This window comes from Tachyglossus aculeatus, chromosome X2 (assembly GCF_015852505.1).
Source record: "Tachyglossus aculeatus isolate mTacAcu1 chromosome X2, mTacAcu1.pri, whole genome shotgun sequence".
Taxonomy (NCBI): Eukaryota; Metazoa; Chordata; class Mammalia; order Monotremata; family Tachyglossidae; genus Tachyglossus; species Tachyglossus aculeatus.
Window position 1 is genome coordinate 17,377,257 of NC_052100.1, and position 25,314 is coordinate 17,402,570.

The window sequence follows — 25,314 nt, forward strand, 5'->3', positions numbered from 1 at the left end:
ACACCACTGTGGCTTTTGTTAAGCACTTATTATGTGCCAAGCATGGTACTAAAGCAGTGTGGCTCAGTGGAAAGAGCTTGGGAGTCAGAGGTCATGGGTTCTAATCCTGGCTGTGCCACTTGTCAGCTGTATGACTTTGGACAAGTCACTTAACTTCTCTGTGCCTCAGTCACCTCATCTGTAAAAGGGGGATTAAGACTGTGAGCCCCCTGTGGGACAACCTGATCACCTTGTAACCTCCCCAGTGCTTAGAACAGTGCTTTGCACAGAGTAAGCGCTTAATAAATGCCATCATTATTATTATTGTTACTAGGTGCTGGGGTTGATACAGGATAGGTTGGACGCAGCCCCTCTCCTGCATGGAGAGTGGGTATTTTGAACCTCCTTTTATAGAGGAGGAAACTGAGGCCCAGAGAAGTGGTGTGACTTACAGAGGGCACATGGCAGAGCCGGGATCAGAACCCAGGTCCTCTAACTCCCAGGCCCATGTTCTCTCCCCAGGCCATGCTGCTTCTCACTAGCACCAAAATCAATTCTCTCACACAGGTTCGTGGTTCTTAAGTCCCTGGACAGACGATCACCCATCCTTTTTGACAGGAGACTCCATCCATCCATCATTATCAGCATCAGTTGTTCATTAACATTATACAGGTAACTAACTGTCATTGCTTAAAGTTCCTTGTTGCCAGTAAATTTATGGTCTCTGTGAACTCTAAGAAATTACAGTTAGTTTCCTGGGCAATGCTAATGTACAACTGATACAACCGAGAAGCAGTGTGGCTCAGTGGAAAAAGCCCGGGCTTTGGAGTCAGAGGTCATGGGTTCTAATCCCGGCTCCACCACTTGTCAGCTGTGTGACTTCGGGCAAGTCACTTCACTTCTCTGTGCCTCAGTGACCTCATCTGTAAAATGGGGATGAAGACTTTGAGCCCCACGGGGACAATCTGATCACCTTGAATCCTCCCCAAGCACTTAGAACAGTGCTTTGCACATAGTAAGCGCTTAACAAATGCTATTATTATTATTATTATTATTATTATTATTATTATTATTATTATTATTATTATATAGCAAAAGAGAAACCAGATAGAGCCAGCTTGAAATGCTAGCTAGTATTATCTGCTGTCAGGGAAAACCCTGATTACTTGAAGCTATACATCATGGGACATCTAAGTCAACCCTTTATTTTAGGGTATTTGTTAAGTGCTTCCTATGTGTCATGCACTGGGGTAGATAAAAGCTTATCTAGTTGGACACAGTCCCTGTCCCACATGGAGCTCCCAGTCTAAGTAGGAGGGAGAAGGATTTAATCCCCATTTTACAGTTGAGGAAACCGAGGCACAGAGAAGTTAAGTGACATGCCCAAGGTCACACTGCAAACTATTTGCAGAGCCAGGATTAAAACTCAGGTCCTCTGACTCCCAGGTTCCACTTCACCGGCTCGTCCCTGCCATGCTTTCTCCACTTCTCCCAAACTCACTTTCTAACTACTCCCGACTCTCCTGCTTCCAACTCCATGCTCGCATTCTTCCCCAAGCCCAGAACTCCCTCCCTCCCAGATCCCACAGGACTCAATCCTCCCCATCTTTCAGAACCCTCCTAAAACCCTACCTCCTCCAGCAAACCTTCTCTATTTAATCCCCAACAACTCACACGGTACCAACCCACCCCCACTCCTTCCATTTATGCATCGATACCCATCCTCCGCATTTTTGTCTAGGTTTAGTCAAGGATTTTTTTCTGACTTGTTCTGATATTTCAGACAGGCATATTTAGTCCGTTTCCTATGCCTGTCTGTCTGTCTCTTCCATTAGATTGTAAACTCTTTGTGGCAGGGAATGCATGTTTTCCTTCTCATATCTTTCCAAAATGCTTTGTAAAGTAGATGTTCAACCGCCACCGCCCCCGTCCCTCCCCCCCAAACACAGTGTTTCTAGTACTGCAAAATTTGAGCGTGGATACTCATAACCACAGGTGGAAAAATTATGGTTGGCAAGGAAAACTTGAATATCAGGGAAAAATAGACAAATAGCTCTATGGAGGAAGAATAGAATTAGGTGGAGTATTTACTTGTGATAATAATTTACTAATTATTCAATGATAATTCATGTGGTTATTTCAATAATTCAGTTAATATTTAATTATTAAATGATTCAATTGCTTAAATAATAATTATTATTACTGTCCTGTCCTCCCAGTGAATTCAGAATGAAAGATACATTGCTGAGAGCAGAGTGCATTTATGCCATGCTAGTGCTGTATTTCCATGCAAGTATTTGGTCTCATGTTAGTCGAAAGGGGCTGAAAAATCCTCTCGTGTAATTCTGGTAAAAGCTAGGCCTAGCTGTATGTTGTATGTGTTAAGGATAGGCTCAGAAGTAGCATTGGGTTTGTTACAAGCCATTGGAAGCGGCATACGATAGTTGATTGCACTTGGCTAATTTTTTAGCCCGTGTGTATTAGAATCAGCAGTTTGTTTTCCTTCTCTGGTGAACATCGTGGGAGACAAAGGAAGTGCTCATCCCCTTTGAGTTTCGTATCCACGATGAGGCCAAGATGTCTCATGTGGAGGTATCTAACTAACTTTTCCAGGATTATTTCCTGCCCTTCTTAATGGAAACACAAGGGCTTCATCGTGCAGCAGAAGTCATCTCCTCTCCGGAATCCCAGATCTATAAGGCTAATGAAATGGACTCTAAAGAAGAGGTTGCACCTCAGGAACTGTAAGGTGTCTGTTCTCATGTGCCACAGTTGCAATCAACCCTTTCTGGAAACAAGCTTTTTTTTGGCATCAGTTCTGGGAAAATGGTTAACTGGAAAGGAATACCGGAGCCATCTCCTCAAATAATTACCAAGTGGAACAAGATACAAACTATGACAAAGATGGAACATGACACCAAAATAGTTCACGCTTTAGAATATGGTTCCTTCCATAAACCCAAACATGACATCTTTTCTCCTCGCTACAAAGTAGGTCCCAGCACTCAAACCCTTGAGAAAAGAAGGCTTTACCAACTCTGTTATGTTGTATTCTCCCAAGTTCTTAGTACAGTGCTCTGCACACAGTAAGTGCTCAATAAATATAATTGATTGATTGATTGAAAGCTTACTCACAATATGAATTCCTTCCATGTAGGTACATATGTCGGGAATAATCTGTCCAATCATTTTCCTGTGGGAAAATATTTTGTAATAAACTGTAAGCCAATGAATCCCTCTCAACTGAAAGCACCTTCCTCTAGACTGTAAGCTCCTTGTGGGCAGGGAACATGTCTACCAAATCTGATACACTGTACTCTCCCAAGTGCTTAGTCATGTTTAGTACAGTGCTCTGCACACAGTAAGTGCGCAATAAATACAGTTGCTTCATTGATTGAATTATCTTGAGGAATGTTTTCATAAATTGGGTGTGGTGGGTAACCAGAAAAGGTTAATAAGTCTGTAAGTGAGACTGCTAGATGCACCTTAGATATAGATGTTAAATGGTCAATTGGTTAACATTAGAGTTGATGTCAAGGAAAGTAACCATCACAAGGTTTCTACAAGCATTTTTTGGCATTGTTGGAGAGAGAATACTTGACTGGAAGCAACATTGATCTAATCCAGTAAAGACATTTTTATATTCTTTTGTCCAACATGAATCTATTGATAAACATTTCTAAAGCCTTGACAGAAACAACCTGAACCTAAACAGAGCCAAGCATCACTGTCAACAGTATTCATCGAGTGCTTACATTGTGTGCAGAGCACAGTTAATAAATAAAAATAATAACAGTGGTATTCATTAAGCGCTTACTATATCCCAAGCACTGTTCTAAGTGCTGAGGTGGATACAAGGTAATCAGGTGAGACACAGTCCCTGCCCCACATGGGGCTCACATCCCCAGTTTACAGATGAGGCAACTGAGGCCCAGAGAAGTGAAGTGACTTGCTGAAGGTCACACAGCAGACATGCGGCAAAGCCAAGATTAGAACTCACGTCCTCTGACTCCCAGGCCCGTGCTCTTTCCACTAGACCATGCTGCTTCCATGTTCTTTATGATATACTGCTGTCCTCTGGGTTTGAAAACTGATGGTAACTCTGCCATTCTTGTGGTGGTGATGGTGGGGGGTGGCTGAGAAAAATGTTACTGCATGATTTTTTTCTATACCCTGTGCATGTAAAGATTGCCGCCTACTACATTGTTACTACACTGTTGTTATTCATAGTGCCTAATGGGGTTTTCATTTATCCTTCCTGGTGTCACAGTCTTCCCAAAGCCTTTACTCCCAAACAGTAACCCCCATTTCTGATTACTGCACCCCAAGGTGACCTGTCTTCTGCTCTTGCTCCCTAGCTGCTCACCGTTTGGCCATGCTGTTTGAGGTTTTGTTCACTGTGTCCTTAAAGTCTTAGTTCTGTCCATGCTGTTTATTTTGGCCCCACCAAAATTGTGGTTACATCACTAGCAGTGAAGTGAGGCTTGATATGTCATTGTAATAATAATTCCGGTAATTGTTAAGCACTTACCATGTCCCAAGCACAGTGCAAGATATAAGATTATCAGATTGGACACTATCCCTATCCCACATGAGGCTCACTGTCTAAGTTGGGAAGCAGTGTGGCAGTGGAAAGAGCACAGGCCTGGGAGTCAGAGGACCTGGGTTATAATCCCGACTCTACCACTTACCTAATGTGTGATCTTGGACAAGTCACTTAACTTCTCTCTGCTTCAGTTCCCTCATCTGTACTTCTCTCTGCTTCAGTTCCCTCATCTGTAAAATGGTGATCGATCCACCTCCTCCTACTTAGACTGTGAGCCGCATGTGGGAACTGATGACCCAGGGCTTATTACAGCACTTGGCTTATAGTAAGCATTAATATGTTTTGTTTTGTTGTCTGGCTCCTCCTTCTAGACTGTGAGCCCAGTGTTGGGTAGGGACTGTCTCTATATGTTGCCAACTTGTACTTCCCAAGCGCTTAGTACAGTGCTCTGCACACAAGTGCTCAATAAATACGATTGAATGAATGAATGAATGCATTTAACAAATACCACAATTATTATTGTCGTAGGGAGAATCGTTATTGAATCTCCATTTTACAGATTAGGAAACAGAGGCAGAGAGAAGAGGAACAGCATAGCTTAGTGGAAAGAGCACGGGCTTGGGAGTCAGAGGACTTTCATTCAGTTGTATTTATTGAGCGCTTACTGTGTGCAGAGCACTGTACTAAGCGCTTGGGAAGTACAAGTTGGCAACATATAGAGACTGTCCCTATCCAACAGTGGGCTCACAGTCTAGAAGGGGGAGACAGAGAACAAAACAAAACATATTAACAGAATAAAATAAGTAGAATAAATATGTACAAGTAAAATAAATAGAGTAATAAATATGTACAAACATATATACATATATACAGGTGTTGGGAAGGGAAGGAGGTAAGGCAGGGGGGATGGAGAGGGGGACGAGGGGGAGAGGAAGGAGGGGGCTCAGTCTGGGAAGGCCTCCTGGAGGAGGTGAGCTCTCAGTAGGGCCTTGAATGGAGGAAGAGAGCTAGCTTGGCAGATGTGGGGAGGTATGGCATTCCAGGCCAGGGGGATGACGTGGGCGGGGGGTCGACGGCGGGACAGGTGAGAACGAGGCACGGTGAGGAGATTAGCGGCAGAGGAGCAGAGGGTGCGGGCTGGGCTGTAGAAGGAGAGAAGGGACTTGGGTATTTATTAAGTGCTTAGCACTGTATTAAGCACTTGGGAAGTACAGATCGGCGACATAATGTCATTACATTTTGCCACGAACTGTGTGCGTGTTGGAGGCGTGGGAAACAGTATCCATAAATTGTATGATTGCTCTGCACATGCCAACTGCTCTAAAGTTTAATTTCCTTTTGTGAGATTCTTCTGCACAAATAAAGGTTGCCAACTCCTTATATAAATGCTGCCAAAGTGATTGTTAGTCAAACATTGATTTTATGGCCTTACTCATACCCACTGAAAAGAATCCTATTGTCAGTAGCATCATCTTCAAAGCTGAAAGACTGCTAAAGGTATTAATAAAGGTCCAACTTAAACATTACAATAAACACTTATTTGCCAATATAATCTTCTACATGAATCCCTCCACACCAGTCTCATTCTTTGAACTACTCTCTGTTTCTCCTACCTCAAGTACTCCATCGTTGGTTCTTGTTCTGGAGAGGAACTGTTTCCAGGATTAAGTTCAGTAGTGAGATTTTTGCCTCCACTACATCCAATTCGGATTTGCCCCTCTATCAATAAAGACTGTGCATATATAAAAATGCAACCTCTTCTCTTTCAAAAATGAGGCTTCTAACAATTTTCATATCTTGAGCCATAGCCTGTAATTCTCTGTGAATTGAAAATCGTTTTGCATTTGTTCACAAATTACTCAGAAAGTTTGAAGATTTTTGTATTATGCTGTTTAAGACATTTCCTTGAGAGCATAGGTGTTAAAAATTTCCAGTGTATGAGGTGCTTCTGTTGAAATCATAGTTTTCCAGCAGATTCAGTGATGTCCGGTATGTTGCCAGCTTCAGGACTTCTAATACTTACATTAGATATGGGGCATATTTATTAAGAGTGTTCAACTGTGTATAAAACTAGAGCAGACAGAAGTAACGGTGTTTACTGAAGGATTCTTCATCTTATGAATTTACCTTTAGTCATCTATTATTTATTTCAGCTATTTTATATGCCATTATAATAAATATTATGGCAGAGAAAGCTTTTATGCTTCAACATATTGTACTACTCTTTACTTCCCTGCAAGCCTTCAAGAAAGTGTAACCAGGTTTTATCTATATTTAACATAAATCGTGACATATATTTGAATGAAAAATTCAAAGAAAAAATGTTATTTCTTCAATAGTGAGGCATAAATGCACAATCATGTTTACTGCCAAGCTACCTTACCATTTGCTGTTCATTTTAAAACAGTTTACGTTTGAAAGTGAATACAGTCCACATAGTGAAATTGCTAAATTTCTGAGAATTTTCACTCTCTTGTTAGTGTCTGGCTGCGTAAGCAGTTTTCTTTCTGTGGTGCAAAATATAACCAATTACAGCCCAAGCATTTCACTAGTTTTGCTCTATATGACATGTAACATACACCAAATTAAATCAACTGGAATCATAGTCAATCAATCAATCGTATTTATTGAGCGCTTACTGTGTGCAGAGCACTGTACTAAGCGCTTGGGAAGTACAAGTTGGCAACATTTAGAGACAGTCCCTACCCAACAGTGGGCTCACAGTCTAAAAGGGGGAGACAGAGAATAAAACCAAACATACTAACAAAATAAAATAAATAGAATAGATATGTACAAGTAAAATAAATAAATAGAGTAATAAATATGTACAAACATATATACATATATACAGGTGCTGTGGGGAAGGGAAGGAGGTAAGATGGGATGGAGAGGGGGGCGAGGGGGAGAGGAAGGAAGGGGCTCAGTCTGGGAAGGCCTCCTGGAGGAGGTGAGCTCTCAGTAGGGCCTTGAAGGGAGGAAGAGAGCTACCTTGGCGGATGGGCAGAGGGATGGCATTCCAGGCCCGGGGGATGACGTGGGCCGGGGCTCGATGGCGGGACAGGCGAGAACGAGGCACGGTGAGGAGATTAGCGGCAGAGAAACGAAGGGTGCGGACTGGGCTGTAGAAGGAGAGAAGGGAGGTGAGGTAGGAGGGGGCAAGGTGATGGAGAGCCTTGAAGCCGAGGGTGAGGAGTTTCTGCCTGATGCGCAAATTGATTGGTAGCCACTGGAGATTTTTGAGGAGGGGAGTAACATGCCCAGAGCGTTTCTGGACAAAGACAATCCGGGCAGCAGCATGAAGTATGGATTGAAGTGTGGAGAGACACGAGGATGGGAGATCAGAGAGAATGCTGATACAGTAGTCCAGATGGGATAGGATGAGAGCTTGAACGAGCAGGGTAGCGGTTTGGATGGAGAGGAAAGGGCGGATCTTGGCAATGTTGCGGAGCTGAGACCGGCAGGTTTTGGTGACGGCTTGGATGTGAGGGGTGAATGAGAGAGTGGAGTCGAGGATGACACCAAGGTTGCGGGCTTTTGAGACGGGAAGGATGGTAGTGCCGTCAACAGAAATGGGAAAGTCAGGGAGAGGGCAGGGTTTGGGAAGGAAGACAAGGAGTTCAGTCTTGGACATGTTGAGTTTTAGGTGGCAGGCAGATATCTAATTCCCCCCCGAATCATGAAAACCATTTTGTGTAAATATTGATAATAAATGACAATTAATTATATGTAATTATAATAATATAATGTTGATATTAAATATAAATAATAATTGATAAAGCTATTGATAGCCTTTGTACATTGAGCTCTCATTATATATGTAAAACATTTTTCTAGATATATTACAGATATCCTTATATAGCTGTTAAAGATAAATTTACTAGCATTTGTTAGAGCACTGAAAGAATGGCAAAATAACAGGATCCGATGGCAAACCTGTTGAGGTCTACGAGCCAGGAGTGAATGTGTTTTAAAGGGGATAGGTAGGTTAAAAGGTAAGCAATGAGAGAGTAAATTGAGCACTTGTAGAGTTCTAGCTAAAAGTCTAAATTCGGTCCAAGATGATTGTCCTTTCCTATCCACTTAGCCCATTTGGATGTAAATGCCTCTTCTAAACCTGTACATAGTGATTTTTTTTAAGTCCACCTCCATCAATTACTGCCAATCCGTAGTGTCCACAGAGGGAGTTCTTGAACACTCGCTTTTGTTGATATGCATCCTGGAAGAAGCAATTATCTGGATGTTTATTTAGTACAGAATCTTTGCTGAGGCTGCCAAAGCTTCCAGTTAGTGCTGGTTATAATTGGACTTTTCTTTTTTTGGCAATGGGCTTAGAGCAACAACAGATATAAATAGCTTTGGTCTCCACATCCAAACTCCCATTTAGACAGAATATCATCCAGTTCCATCTTTAATGTTATTGGGGAAACTAGGGTTATGAAATCCCCTCACAGTTAATTGATGAATTATTAAAACCATTTCAGTTAAGTCCTAGTGTCCTACAATGAGTAAGGTTATATTAATTATTTGTTCAGAGTGATTATGGATCTATTACAGATGTAAAAGTGACAAGTTCCATTTAAGGTTTCAGAACATAAAACAGACAATGTTGTCTGACTGAAAATATACCAAGTAGAATGCTGAAAGACATCAGTAGAACACAATTAGGCAACATTTTGTATTAGCATTATGCCATTACCACTCAGGTCTGTTTGTAGTTTAGCTTTTTCCTGTAGTCAATCTATATTTCAACCTATCTCCCACCACTGAGCATGCAGTCCTACGAAGATTAGAAAACTGATCAATATGAGAAGACGTGGCATTTGTTAGAGCACTGAAAGAATGGCAGAATAACAGGATCCGATGGCAAACTTGTTGAGGTCTACAAGCCAGGAGTGAATGTGGCTTATCAAATACCTCAAGAGGCTCTTTTTCTATGTCTGCAACTCTGAGGAAGTGTCACAACATTTCAAAGATGCCATGTCATAACAATCTTCATGAAAAATGTCGATAAAGCAGACTAGAGAAACTACTATCATGGCATTGCAATCCTCTGCATTGGCTGGTGTGGATCAGCTTCCCTGTGAGAATCTCTGTGACCCACCTTCAGGTGAATAGCATTTCACAAGAGTTCCCGGAATCACACTGTGGCTTTTAACCACAATATGGCACAGTTGACATATTTTCAGTTCACCCAGATACAGGAGAAGTGTGAGAAACAGCATTAAGACCTATATTTGATATTTGCAGACCTTAGGAGCAGTGTGGCTTAGTGGAAAGAGCACAGGCTTGGGAGTCAGAGGACATGGGTTCTAATTCTGACTCTGCCACTTATCTGCTGTGTGACCTTGGGCAGGCCACTTAACTTCTCTTAGCCTCAGTTCCCTCATCTGTAAAATGGGGATTAAGACTGTGAGCCCCATGTGGGACAACCTGATTACGTTGTATCTACTCCAGCACTTAGAACATGTCAAGAACATGTGCTTGACACATAATAAGTACTTAACAAATACCATAATTATTATTAGGAAAAACACTTGACATAATTGGTAGATCCAGGCTCTTGAAAGCTACGAGAGGCTTATCTATATCCCAAAAACAACACCATGACAACTTGTCTGGCTGTTTGAAAACTTACTTTGCCCTGCCGACTCCTCCCACCACCAATCTGGTAAAGCAACATTATATACTAGAGCCAGTCTTATTTAATGAACAGAATCTCTAATTTTCTGGTCAGGATCCAACATCATGTGACATGTGGGCAGTGCAGAACTACCAGCACCTCTATCCATTAGCTGCCATTTAAATTTACTCTTGGAGCCATCCTTGGTTGCCCTTGGGGATGCAAACTGAAGTTTTTCAGCTGGTTCATCTTAACTACCACAAAATGACCTGCCCCCCACCCCCACACCCCGTATTGGGTTGTAAATGAGACTTTGAACATTTACAAACTGAAGAATGGATTTAAAAAAATTCAGTGAAGCATTGGTTTGCTCTCTGCTGGGGCCAGGAAATACACTTCTGGCTTTGTGCCAAGAATGAGGGGATAATGTAACTGTTTTAAATTAAGGTTCAGTGGTTACCCTGACAGAAGAGAGTGACTAGTATGGAGTTCTCAGTTGATCAGTGCTCCTGGCAGAGAATCCCAAATTGGCAGGCTGCGTTTGCTGCTCTAGAATAAGAATCAGCTGTTCATCGGTTGGAAGATTTCATTAAGCCGTTTCAACTGCCTCATTCCTACTTAGAGCAGGGACCTCTTGCAAGGGTAATCATTTCAGGAGGCCTCTTTTGGGAAAAACTTCAGTTCCTGCATCTTTTTCCCTCTGAGCTCACAGAAGGCCAGGACTTGCCTTTTCATCCTTGGAGTAGGTAGCAGAAACTTGAAACCTTATGCCAAGAGCAAAAGCATTACCTGAGTAATAGCGTGTGGACTCAAATCATTTTCCCCAGGAGCATAGTAACCCATGGCTAGGGATTTAGTCTGCTGAGCGACTTAATGCTTTCTGACCCCTTGTTCTTGAGTTTAGTGTACTTATTTGGTTCTCATTGGAAAAAGCAGTGGGGCATTTTATTCTTAAAAGGCAAAAGAAAAGAATGTGCTTGTTTAGGTAAGCAACGTATAACATCTTGGAGTTCCAAGAGTGCAACACCGTGTGTGCACAGGTGAACAAAAGAAAATACTCCATTCTCAAGGGGAAGACCTGGGTTCAATTTCACTGTAGGCTTCCAGAAAGGCAGGGGGAAGGTGTCATTAGCAAAGATATATTTTTTCTTTCAGCTGTTGTGATTTCAATATTTCCCATTTCAATAGACTCATGTGGAGCTGTGTATCAATCTTGTCAAAATGGGGATAATGGGTTGTGGTGGCAGAGGACTAAGTCAAAGACCATTTTCTCTTCCAAATTCCATGAGGCAGATTGAAGTAGATGAATGAGCTGTGTGTTTCTACAAGACTTAAAGCAGGAACATTGTGAATAGATTTTAAAATGGTAAACAGTGCAGAACCAAAGTACTTTTCAAGGGTTGGGATCTTTCCACGGCTTATCTTCGTTTTAAGTAAATGTAAATAATTTTACTGATGAAACTAAACTAGCAGAAATACCAAGGCTTGTCCGGCTTCAGGGAGACTCACACACACTGATGTACACAGTGGACTATTTGATGGTTTGGGTGCTTATACAAAGGTGCCCTCATATCCCCATGTACTGTCAGTCAGATACATGCAGGAAAAGAAGAAACTCCCTGGAGACCATGTCCCCAGTAGTAGGTACATCATGAAGTTCTTTCCACAGAAAGAACTTGGAGGGGAAAGGTGAGTGGGTGGGGAAAGGGCGGAGAGGAATAAAGAGTAGATTTTGAGGGAGAGCATTAAAGAGAGGGTTTTGTAAAGGAAGAGAGGACAGGGCTTGGAAAGGAACCAAGATTGGGGGCTGGGCAAAGCAGGGTCAGAGCTGGGACTTGGGTCAGAGCTGCTGGTCATGGGGGAGAAATGAGGCTGGGGCTTGAATGAGCAGTAAAGAGATAGATGGAAGAAGAAGTGGTGACTGACCAAATAGGGCCTGGAGACAGGATGTTAAGCAGGGACGGGGATGTGAGGGAGAAGGGAAAGAGAGAGTGCGGTGATGGTTTTAAGGGAAGGGAGCATTTAGGTATGGGGATGCAGGAGGAGGGAATATAGGTCAGGAGAGTGATGGGCTCTACTGGTCTCTGGGGCTTCTCAGGTTTTTCAAGTGGCTTCAGTCCCTATCTCTGTGATCCTGGGGCCGTGGCAACCGTTGGCTGCCTGTGGAGGGACCAGAAAGCAGCCCCCCTAGGGCCATTGTGGCCTGAGCCCTGCTCCCCTAAGAGAGAGGACTGCTGAGAGCAGGAGAGAGACCCTTGGAGGAACAGAAGTTCACTTTTGTACAGGTCGTGGTGCCTGCGGACCATGGCCTGGAGGCCAGAGGAAATTCATTCATTCAGTCAGTCGTACTTATTGAGCGTTTACTGTGTGCAGAGCACTGTACTAAGCGCTTGGGAAGTACAAGTTGGCAACATATAGGATGTATATGTATGTATAGGAAATGTAGGATGGGAAAGGTCAGGGCAAAAGAGAGAGATTTGTGAGTCAGCTGCCTAGAGATGGTAGTTTGAGGCCATGTGAGGGGATTAGTTCCCCAATGTGGCTCATATATATTTTGCATGATAGAGATGACTTACGTAGACACAGGAGTCTGAACATCTTCTCTCTGCCACTGAGTTGCCCAACTTCTAATCTTGGGAACTTTAGGACTTGATGGCAATATGTGTCAGTATGCTTAATATTAATAATGTTTACTGAGTGCTTATTGTGTGCAGAGCACAGTACTAAGTGGTCAGGAGAGTATATCATAACAGAGTTGGTAGACATGTTCCTCGCCCATAAGGAGCATGCCATCTAGAGCCTAATATTTGTGCATGAAAAAGTTATACATTAAGATGCACTCTGTTTATTCTTTGCATTTTGGATTTGAATGTTTTACCTTCAAGCCACATGAAAATCAATCCCAGGTGTTAGCCTTATGCTATAAGAGTTTAAGGTATGGGAAGTTTATGTTCCATTAGACCAAAAGCTCCATGAGAGTGGAGACCTTGTCTTTTACTTCAAGTGTATATTCCTGAGTGCCTAGTATAGTACTCTAAACTACGCTTGTTATGGGAAGGGGATGCATCTGCTAATTCTATTGTATTGTACTCTCCCAAGCATCTTAGTACAATGCCCTGCACATAGAAAGCACTCAATAAATACCATTGATTGATTGAGAGCAGGTATTCAATAAATGCTGTTGCTGATGATGATCTTCACCCAAACACTTATTCTTTGGCTTCAATAAAAGGGGATGTTAGTAGGTTGAAATTCAGAGGAATCATGAAGGTGTTCATTTCATTTTCAAATGGAGTGGGAACGACATCCATAAGAACACTGGGATACATAATATTCCAAAGATATCTTATGTTAAGGTGTTCTAGAATTCACCAATGCCAAACCAATCAACATTTAGTGCTGTATCTCCAACTAATTTTTTTTCTAAATGAAAAGGAATTATCTCAATAGGGATAAAACTATTTTGGTGTCGATTCACTGCATTTGGTTAAGTTGTGTAGTGGAGCTGTACTTTCCAAAAACTGTATTTGGCAATGAATCCCATTTCTTCTATTCGTTTTGTTGATTCGCATTGACTCTGGGTTGCCAATCTTAAACGGGAGAATTGAGAGAAGTTCCAAAACACATTTACTGTAACATGATACTTCAGACTTGCTGAGTTTTTTATAATTTTTTGTTAATTTTCTTTCATTGCAGCGTAAAGCCAAGGTTGAAGCAATGACCTTAGACCTTGCTTCTCTTCGCAGTGTGCAGCACTTTGCTGAATCATTCAAGTCCAAGAATTTGTAAGTAGCTCGAGAGAATATCATAATTTTTGTTACTTTAATGACTTTATCATTAAAGGGGTGAAATGCATTACAATTCAAATGACTTGAACATTTAAGCTGTGGAGTTTTCTTAACTGTAACTTATTTTAATTCAGATGGATGTTGTTTGTGAGAGGACTATCAAATATAGACTGTTGATTTCTAACAGCATTATATATATATGTTACATATATAACATGTATAAATATATATTGTTTATTGCTGTACTGTACTCTCCCAAGTGCTTAGTGCAGTGCTCTGCACACAGTAAGCGCTCAATAAATATGAATGAATGAATATGTATATATATTTGGTGGTGCAGAAAATTGGTGAATAGTCAGTAGTCTCATTTTGTGGTGGAGGAGTGGCCATTCCTTATCCTCTCCCTTTCCCTGAGGAAATTTAATTCTGCAGTGCAGAACGCAAATCAGGTGTGGCCACCTGACACCTAGGTGACAACTACCCAGATTTTTACATATCAACCCCTGCCTGCCTTCACACCAATCCAGCCTCCTAAACACTGGCCTCTTCACTCTCTGGGACCTGCATAGCATTCAACAATCTCCTCAGGGAACCCCTGGATTAAGCAGTTCTTAACCATGAACCCTCAATCCCCACAGCTCCAGTCAGGCCATCCCAGTCCTCGTGTCCTAGCACCCCCACCCCCTCCCTATCCCTTGAGTCTTGAGCTGCCCACACCTCCCTCCCCCACCCCATTCCTGTTATCCTGTCCCAGGGCCACCCTCATCCCTCTCCCCCTGGGTTGCCCCCCCACCACCATCAGCTCACTCCCATCCAACACCTCCCCACCCTTTGAGCCATCCCCTCCCCCAGAAACCACCACCCCATGCTGCCCCCCGCCCCCCGCCCCCAACCCCTGACAGCCTCAGTCAAGTACAGCCTGTGAACCTCCACTCCATTATGGGAAACCTTTCTTTTGTCCTTGACCTGTTCTTGGCCCAGTCACTGCTCCGCCTCCCCATCGCTGAAACCTGCCTTTCCCCAGATGATACGGTCTCCCCTGCCGCTCTCTCTAGAGGGGGCCACATCTTCACCCACTCCCCCCACACTCACTAAGAAAGGGGGAGGAGTTGGCTTCCTTCTTGCTCCCCAGCGCCACTTTTGCACCCTTCCACCTCCCCCATCGTCTTCTTTTCCTTACTTCAAAGCCCGTAACATCCACCTCTACTACCCACTCCAGATTCTAGTAATGGTCACCTACAGCTTCCCAGGCCCCACCTCCAACTTTTTTAACCATTTTGATCCTTATCTCACATTCCTTCTCTCTTTCTCCATTGATTCTTGGGGACTGTAATATCCACATAGATGTTCTTGATGACCCTTCTGCTGCCTGTTTTCTATCACTCCTCAACAATTGTATTTATTGAGTGTTTACTGTGTACAGAGAACTGTACTAAGCACTTGGGAAAGTACTGTATAACAGAATTTGTAGAAACGTTCCCTCCCCACAAGGAGCTTACAGTCTAGGAGGGGAGACAGACATTAATATAAATATAGAAATTATGGATATGTACATAAACTCTTTGGGGCTGACAGTCCAAGTGCAAGGATGACCCAGAAGGGAGAGGGAGTAAAGGCAGTGAGGCCTTAGTCAGGAAAGGCCTCTTGGAGGAGATGTGCTTTTCCTCTTGCCTTTAAGATATCTCTACTTGGATGTCCTCCTGTCACCTCAAGCTTAACATGTCCAAAACAGAACTCCTTATTTTCCCACCCAAACCCTGCCTGCCCCCTGACTTTCCAATCACTGTAGAGGGCACCACTGTCTTTCCTGTCTCACAAGCCCGTAACCTTGGTGTTATCCGTGACTCCTCTCTCTCATTCAACTTACATATTCAATCCATCACTAAATCCTATCAGACCCACCTTCACAACATTGCTAACCCTTTCCTCTCCATCCAAACAGCTACCACATTAATACAGTCACTCATCCTATCCTGCCTGGATTACTGCATCAGCCTCCTTGCTGACCTCCTGGCCTCCTGTCCCTCCCCACTCCAGTCTATACTTCACTCTGTTGCCAAGATCATTTTTCTACAATAATAATAATAATGATGATGATGGTATTAAGCTCTTACTATGTGTCAAGCACTGTTCTAAGTGCTGGGGTAGATACAGTCAATCAATCAATCAATCGTATTTATTGAGCGCTTACTGTGTGCAGAGCACTGTACTAAGCGCTTGGGAAGTACAAGTTGGCAACATATAGAGACAGTCCCTACCCAACAGTGGGCTCACAGTCTAAAAGGTAATGAGGTTGTCCCACTTGGGGCTCACAGTCTTAATCCCCATTTTACAGATGAGGTAATTGAGGCACAGAGAAGTTAAGTAGTGTGCCCAAAGTCACACAGCTGATAAGTGGCAGATCCAGATTAGAACCCAAGACCTCTGACTCCCAAGCCCGTGCTCTTTCCACTAATCCACGCTGCTTCTACAATATTCAGGCCATTTTTCCCCACTCCTCAAAAAACTCCAGTGGTTGCCCAACCACCTCCACATCAAACAAAAACTCCTATTCGTTTCAAAACACTCCATCACCTTGCCCCCTCTACCTCACCTCGCTACTCTACTACAACCCAGCCCAAACCCTTTGCTCCTCTAATGCTAATCTTCTCACTGTGCCTCTATCTCACCTATCTTGCTGCCGACCCCCTCGCCCACATCCTATCTCTGGCCTGAAATGCCCTCCCTCCTTAAGTCTGACAGTTACTTCCCCCACCCCCCCAGCCCCCTTCAGAGCCTTGTTGAAGGCACATCTCCTCCAGGAGGCTTTCCCTAAGTCACCCCTTTCCTCTTCTCCCACTCCCTTCTGCATCACCCTGACTTACTCCCTTTTTTCTGCCCCCGCCCCCAACCCCAGAGCACTTAGGTACATATCTGTAATTTTTTTTTACACTAATGTCTGTCCCACCCTCCCCACCCCCCAGAGTGTAAGATCATTGTGGGCAGGGGATGTGTCTTGTTTATTATTGTATTGTACTTTCCCAAGCACTTAGTACAGTGCTCTGCACACAGTAGGTGCTCAATAAATACTATTGAATGAATGAATGAATGAATAAGGCTTTGAAGGTGGGGAGAGTGACGGTCTGTCGGATATAAGGAGGGAGGGAGTTTCAGGCCAAAGGCAGGATGTGGGCCAGTGGTCAGAGGCGACATAGCTGAGATCGAGTAATAACAAAGTGACTGTGATGCTAAATGGCCTTTGAGAACAGTTAAGCAACAATGGTAATAATTTCTTCTTTTGGCAGATGAAGTCACAGGGTCCCAACTTATGCACATGTGCTATGCTTTGCTATAAAGGAGGCTCATAGTTTCCCACCGTACCCAGACTTAATTGGGACAAATGCTAACTGGCTAGGGAGCATGCTAGCCCTGGAGCTTGCCCCCTCCTACCTCACCTCCCTTCTCTCCTTTTACAGCCCAGTCCGCACACTCTGCTCCTCTGCCACTAACCTCTGCACTGTGCCTCATTCTCGCCTGTCCCGCTGTCGACCTCTGGCCCATGTCCTACCTCTGGCTTGGATTGCCCTCCCTCCTCACATCCGCCAAACTAGCTCTCTTCCCCTCTTCAAAGCCCTACTGAGAGCTCACCTCCTCCAGGAGGCCTTCCCAGATGAGCCTCCCTTTTCCTCTGCTCCTCCTCCCCTTCCCATGGCCCCTACTCCCTCCCTCTGCTCTACTCCCTTACCCGCCCCACAGCACTTGTGCATGCTTATTATTCTATTAATTTTATTAATGATGTGTACATAGCTATAATTCTGTTTATCTATTTTGACGCTATTGATGCCTGTCTACTTTTTTGGTTTTGTTGTCTGTCTTCCCCTTCTAGACAGCCCGTTATTGGGTAGGGATTGTCTCTATCTGTTGCCGAATTGTACTTTCCAAGCGCTTAGTACAGTGCTCTGCACACAGTAAGCACTCAAGAAATACAATTGAATAAATGTATGAATGAATGGAGCAGGTCACTGCTCCTTGCTCACCTCTGCTCTGACACCCAGAGTGCAAAAATAGGAACCCATCTCCTAGGAGTGACTGGCTCATTCTCCTGTGATCTGGACAAAGAGAAGAATCAAGTAGAGGGCTTGAGGAGATTCTCTCCTCTCTGTGCCCCAAACTCATCTCTTTTTTTTGGTGCAGAGAAGAGGATTGTGCTGAATGAGATTTTGGAATGCACGTGTTAGGGCTTTTCTGGGGTAAGACAAGAATCTCAGCAGTGGGAGATGAAAGCTATGAGCAACTCTGTGAGTTATGTTGTTGTCCCAAGTTATTGCATGCAAGCGAGATGTTTATTTCAGTGGATGGGAACAAACTGTTACATAATCAGATTGTCTTTTCATTTTTAACACCTGTTTGTTACTAGCTAATATATAATACATCGATCACTGAATGAAAATGTACGCTTCAAAAATTAATATCTCAAACCCATCAACATAGATATGATCCATCAGGCTTCCCAGAACTTTAGTGAGTCAGATTTTTCTGGCTGTTCAGATTTAGAAGTACAAAAGATTTCCACTTTACAAAATCTAAAAAAACCCTATACAATATCTCTCTTGAGAGTATGATCTTTTACTCAGCTTGGAGAAATACTGTGATGGAGAAAACATGCTTAAAAAGAATGCGATTTTTACTTTTGAAATTCTGCCAAGATAAATCTCCCAAGGATAGATGGCATTTTAGTACTTATAGGTCCTCAGACTTCGAGAATTGTCAAAACTGAGTTCTAGTGCCAGTCAGTTTGCTGCCAGAAGGCCTGTTTAACTATATTCTTATCATTATATCCTGTCTTCCTACATTAAAATTATCCTGGGCATAAAATATAAAGACAAATGAAGGAAACATTGACATTTTAGAACCAATCAGCTTTCAGGCATTTGGACTGCAAATTAAATGTTTTTTTAATTTAAATTCCAATTTAATTTTACCGTGAACTAAACTGTGCAGCAAGAGCGTCATATTTGTGACTTGTTTTTAGGCTCTGAGCAGCCCATGTGACAGAGGGGAAACAGAATGAATTGATCCAATTAATTATTATTATTATTATTAATAGTAATAATAATAATAATGTTGGTATTGGTTAAGTGCTTACTGCACTGTTCTGAGCACTGGGGTAGATACAAGGTAATCAGGTTGTCCCATGTCGGGCTCCCAGTCTTCATCCCTATTTTACAGATGAGGTAACTGAGGCACAAAGAATAATACCATACCATAATAATAATAAAATACCATAATAATAATGGTATTTGTTGAGTGCTTAACTATGTGCCAGGCAGTGTACTAAACATTATGGTGGATACAAGCAGATCGGGTTGGACACAGTCTCAGTCCCCATTTTACCGATGAGGTAGCTGAGGCCCAGAGAAGTGAAGTGACTTGCCCAAGGTCACACAGCAGACATGAGGCGAATCCAGGATTAGAACCCATGACCTTATGGACTCCCAGGTCTGTGCTCTATACACTATACCATATTAAACTTTTACCTTGTGCAGACCACTGTATTAAGTGCTTGTGAGATTCCATATTCAGTAGGAGTGATACCTGCCTGCAAGGACCTTATGCAGAAGGAGAAATTGTCCCTATTTTACTTTTACTACCAGCCCAGCTCTGGAATGGAGGGATCACCATTCATTCAATCGTATTTACTGAGCGCTTACTGTGTGCAGAGCACTATACTAAACTCTTGGAAAGTACAATTCAGCAACAGAGACAATCCCTACCAACAATGGGCTCACAATCTAGAAGGGGGGAGACAGACAAGAAAACAAAACAAAACAAGTAGACAGGCATCACCACTAACTGCCACCTCTACAGCGTGGCTTACTGGAAAGAGCACTGGCCTGGGAGTCAGAGGACTTGAGTTTTAATCCCGGCTCTGCCACTTGTGTGCTGTGTGACCTTGGGCAAGGCAATGCTCTGTGCCTCAGTTACTTCATCTTTAAAGTGGGGAGTAAGACTGTGAGCCCCATGTGGGACATTGACTGTGTTCAACCTAAGTAACTTGTATCTACCCCAGCACTTAGTATAGTGCCTGGCACATTGTAAGCGCTTAACAGGTCCATCATTAAAAAAAGAAAAAGAAAGAAAAAAGGAGGGATTGTCCCTGTTTCGCTTTTATCATCAGCCCAGCTCTGGAATGTAGATGCCACCACCACTGCTTGAGTCTCTACTTGGGACTCCTTCTTTCTTCCAAGGGGTCATCATGCAGACAGCTCCCCCATGTTGGAAATCCCTGAGGAGCAGTCCTTAGCCGAAGCAGGAGTGCAGGCCCTTCATTTCGGAGTACAGGCCTGAAGCCTTGCTGGCAGAGACAGGGGAAGGGATAACTTTACTGTTTACTTGTGTACTTGTCTCTCTCTCCTCTCTCTCTCCCTTGCCTACCTCTCTCTGCGTGGCTTAGTGCAAAGAGCACAGGCTTGGGAGTCAGAGGACATGGGTTCTAATCCCGGCTCCACCATTTGTCTGCTGTGTGACTTTGGGTAAGTTACTTCACTTCTCTGTGCCTCAGTTCCCTCATCTGTAAAATGGGGATTAAGACTGTGAGCCCCATATAGAACAACCTGATTACCCCAGTGCTTAGAACAGTGCATGGCACATAGTAAATGCTTAACAAATACCGTAATTATTATTATTATTCTCTTTCTTCTTTCTCTCCTCTCTCTTTCTCTCCCTGTCTCTCTCTTTCTACATCTCTTCCTCTCTCCCTTCCTTGTTTCCTCCCCTCCTCCCTCACTCCTTCCTACTTTTCCTCCTTCCTGTTGGTCATCTCTTCTGCAAAACTGAGTATGAGTGTGTGAGTGCTCTGTGTGTGTGTGTTTATGTATTATATTCATATGTGCTACATCTCTAAATAACAGCTCCCTTTCCTGCCTTCTCTGCCCTAGTCTTTTTTTATGGTATTTGTTAAGCATTTACTATGTGCAAGGCACTGTACTAAGCACTGGGATAGATACAAGGTAATCAGGTGGGACACAGTCCTTGTCCCCCATGGGTGCTTATAGTCTTAATCCCCATTCTACAGATGAGGTAATTGAGGCACAGAGAAGTGAAATGACTTGCCCAGGGTCACTAATCTTGGACACTGTCTCTGCCCCCACAGAAAGTACATCCACTACCATTGTGTCCACGAGACATTACTATAGGTATGTTCACCAGTTCCATAAAAATGGTTGCCAATAATTTTAACCAGAGTCTTTTAGTAATTTGGAGCTTTTGAAATGTATACCTACACAAGTAGCACAGTCACATAAATGAGTTTGACATGCCTGCTATACAGAATCTCCTTTATTAAAGCCCTAGAAAGCTGTAGAGAACAGGAGAAAACACCCGGTTGAATATTAAGCATTTCTCCTTTGATTCTGGTCATGGTTTAATATTGTTGTCACCCACCCTGGACTACACAACATATTGTTTGTCTTTAAATCAGGTGGAAACAGATGCAAAATTCATAGTGTGACTGACAACGTGGCTTTGTTGAAGCTTTTTCAGTTGCCATCTGTGCTTCAGCAAGAGAAGATGGAGAATCAGCATATTTGGGGAAATCTTCCTGTCAGTTTCCTTTTTGTAAACTGTCAGAAATGCTGGCACTAACTCACTCCATCCCCACTTTTGCTTTTCATTTAAGAGTCTAATGCTTGGTTTCATTCAATCTGTTGCTCTGGAGCCTGGATGATGATGGGAGAACCGAACCAGCCCCAAATCGGCCTGCAGACATTTTCCTCTAGAGTTTTTGGTGATTATTTGGAGTGTCTCAGGCAGGATTATTTTGGGTATTACTGAAAAGCTTAAGGTCAGAAGTCTGTGGTGAGAATGTGGGCCCTTACCAAGCTGAGTTCCAAAGGATAGTTTTGTTTGGATTGTGAAACTGGATGGGAGCCAGACCACACACAAAGCCTGGAGTGCTGGATTGTGCAAAGTACTCTTTATAATCATTTAAACTATATACTCAGATCATCAGAAAACTGACCCTGAAACAGTAGCACCTTGTTTACTACTCTGCAGTACCTGTCTCCCACATATACTTATCTAGTGCCCCAAAAATGCTCATTTTCTGTGCTCCTAACTCCACAATGTCAATATAGTGGGATTCACAAGAGCAAGCTATGTTGTGTTATGGTTCATATAGCGTTGACAAAATTGCCATGTAAATCTGATTCCAGAACATTTATACTTGGCAATGATGTATAAAACTGGAAAGGGCACAGATTGGCTTTCAGTTACCAACTGGAGTTTGCTTCATCTTGTAAATTAGCCAAAATGTTTATGAAATCTATCACTGGATATAAAATATGCAAGTCTAAGATGTTATAGGCATTTCTTTTTCTCATCATGAATACCTTTCTGCTCATTCTATTCCAGAATGGATTGAGAAAATTAGGAATTAGGTTTTCTGAGGAAACAATTTAAACCAGTAAAAATGTTATTTAATGATGTCTTCTTCAATCAATCAGTGGTATTTATTGAGCACTTACTGTGTACAGAGCACTGTACTTAGTACTTAAATTACCACCCTCCTTCTGTTCCTTACCTTTGGTCCATTTCAGGAGACTCAAACCTTTTTGAGGAGCTCAATTCTCTTTGCATTTATTTATTCTTTCCTCCAGTGGTCCCACTCTTTAATAACTCTTACTTTGTAAACTCAGAATTGGGAAAAGCAATTTGCTCTACAGCCAGAAAGAACTTTAGCCGAAATTCAAATGTCTGATTTTAGGAAAACATTTTCTTTTCAATAAATGTAATATCTCCTCCTTACCAAGAGAGACCCAATTCTGATAAAATTAAGACATTTGTGTATAGTTTAGTCATGCTGCTTTTCAATAGCCAATTTTTGTCAAAAATCAGGTCACAGTGAAGGCTCTAGGTTCCAAAACCCTTTTAGCATTTCATCCTCTTCCTGCTGGAGGAAAGACCAATCTGTAGTAGAGTTGTGGAGAATAGATGTCAGGTTCTAAGGAAATTAAAGGTTTCTCTTCTTTGGCTATACTTGAGAAGGGGAATTGTGACTAGACTGTATGCTCCTTGTGGGCAGGGAACATGTCTACCAACTCCGTTATAGTGTACTTTTCCAAGCGCTTAGTACAGCACTCTGCATAATAATACTACTACTAATAATAGTGGCATTTATTAAGCACTTACTATGTGCAAAGCACTGTTCTAAGCACTGGGGAGGTTACAAGGTGATCAAGTTGTCCCACGGGGGGCTCACAGTCTTAATCCCCATTTTACAGATGAGGTAACTGAGGCACTGAGAAGTTAAGTGATTTGCCCAAAGTCACACAGCTGACAATTGGCGGAGCTGGGATTTGAACCCATCACCTCTGACTCCAAAGCCCATGCTCTTTCCACTGAGCCACGCTGCTTCTCTAAAAAATTAGGTTATCCTACGTGGGGCTCACAGTCTTAATACCCATTTTACAGATGAGGTAACTGAGGCACAGAGAAGTTAAGTGGCTTGTCCAAGGTCACACAGCTGACAAGTGGCTGAGCTGGGATTCGAACCCATGATCTCTGACTCCCAAGCCCATGCTCTTTCCACTGAGCCACACTGCTTCCCTAATGCAGTAAGGGTCAGAGAGTAGAGGTTTTTGTGTAAGTGTGTGTATATGTGTCTGTGATTATTTGGGCAAGTGACTTTGGGCGAGTCACTCAACTTCTCTGTGCCTCAGTTACCTCATCTGGAAAATGGGGATTAAGACTGTGAGCCACATGTGGGACAACCTAATTACCTTGTGTCTGCCCAGTGCTTAGAACAGTGCTTGGCACATAGTAAGTGCTTAGATACCAAAATTAGAGAAACAGCATGGCTCAGTGGAAAGAGCACGAGCTTTGGAATCAGTGGTCATGAGTTCAAATCTCGGCTCTGCCAATTGTCAGCTGTGTGACTTTGGGCAAATCACTTAACTTCTCTGTGCCTCAGTTACCTCATCTGTAAAAGGGGATTGACTGTGAGCCCCCTGTGGGACAACCTGATCATCTTGTAACCTCCCCAGTGTTCAGAACAGTGCTTTGCATATAGTAAGCACTTAATAAATGCCATTATCATTATTATTATTATTTAAATTATTATTTTGCTATTATTTCTTCATGGGTTTAGGCTTTTGGTAAAACAGGGTTTATATTTTGGAACTTGGGGAGACAGATACTCATAAAAGTGTTCCTATTTGATGCTTCCTCGAGTTCGGATCTATGTAACTAAATGCAGTTGAGATCTATCCATTGGGCAACATATGGAAATGCCCATGAGCCCATGATTCCCCCTCTAGATTGTAAGCTCCTTTTGGGCGGGGAACATGTCTACCAAATCTGTTAAATTGTATTTCTCCCAAGTGCTTAGTACAGTACTCTGCACACAGTAAGCACTCAATACATATAATTGATTGGTATGTCAGCTGGTTTAGCGGTTTTCTATCTCTGGAACTGATATTTGGTTGGCTAACCCACATAATGCAGAGCTTGGTGCTGGACACCCAGTTCTCCTATAATATGGGGGTTGCATTCTTGGAAAACCCTCCATTAAGGAAAAGTCACATTCATGTACTCACTGTGTGCACTGCATACATGCGCACGTACAAATGCGCACAAGCTGTTTTGTCCAACACCCGCAGCGCACTGTATCCTTATAGACTTGTATTGTTTGGTGAGCATTCTCTAATGCCCTTGCAACATTTTAGGCAAAATATTTAGGGAAAACCGTAGCACTCATGGGGGAGGTGTGCTTGATGCCAGAAATAAAGGTGGCAGCACTGTTCTCCTGAGGTCATCAAGAACGCTATTTTATAATTGTGTGATTTTTTTTTTTTTGGTTGTCATTGATGTGAAATCAAACCTTGAAATGCTTTAACCAGTTCTGCTTCCCTCAATTGTAAAGAGCTCCCGAAATCCTTACTTCAGTTAAAGCATTCAGCCTCAGCTCTCAGTTCAGCTCAGCTGTAGGCTTTTTCTGGAGGCAGATTAGTTAAATCAGTCAATCCATCAATGGCATATATTGAGAGCTTATTATGAAAATTGGTTTTTACCATCCTTTGTCGACTTCTTTTCATACTTTCACCAAAACTTTACATTTGTTTCTCATCACCCACTTTTTTTAGGGTTACTCATTCTAGACAAGCTGACAGATATGGAAAAATTAGGCAATGTACTTCTTTCCCCTGGTTGCTTTCAAGAACTGTTTCAGTGATGCGCCAACTGGAAATCAACACAACTGATCCATAGCTAAAGCTTCATGGAAGCAAATATTTCGAGGATCCTAGCTCCTGTAAAATACCTTTAAATAAAAACAAAAAAAATCACATGGAGTCATCTTGGACTGAAATATAATTGCTTGTTTCTAAGATTGCTTATGTGAAGCT

At 42.7% G+C, this 25,314-nt stretch overlaps 1 protein-coding gene across 1 annotated transcript in view; it reads left to right on the plus strand.

Annotated features, from left to right (window-relative positions):
• The window catches only part of WWOX (WW domain containing oxidoreductase), a 1,164,534-nt gene that overhangs the window by 318,378 nt on the left and 820,842 nt on the right, over positions 1–25,314 (plus strand). Inside the window, exon 6 of the mRNA XM_038770582.1 lies at positions 13,842–13,930. Coding sequence (XP_038626510.1) covers positions 13,842–13,930 — 89 coding nt within the window. The remainder of the gene's footprint in view (positions 1–13,841; positions 13,931–25,314) is intronic.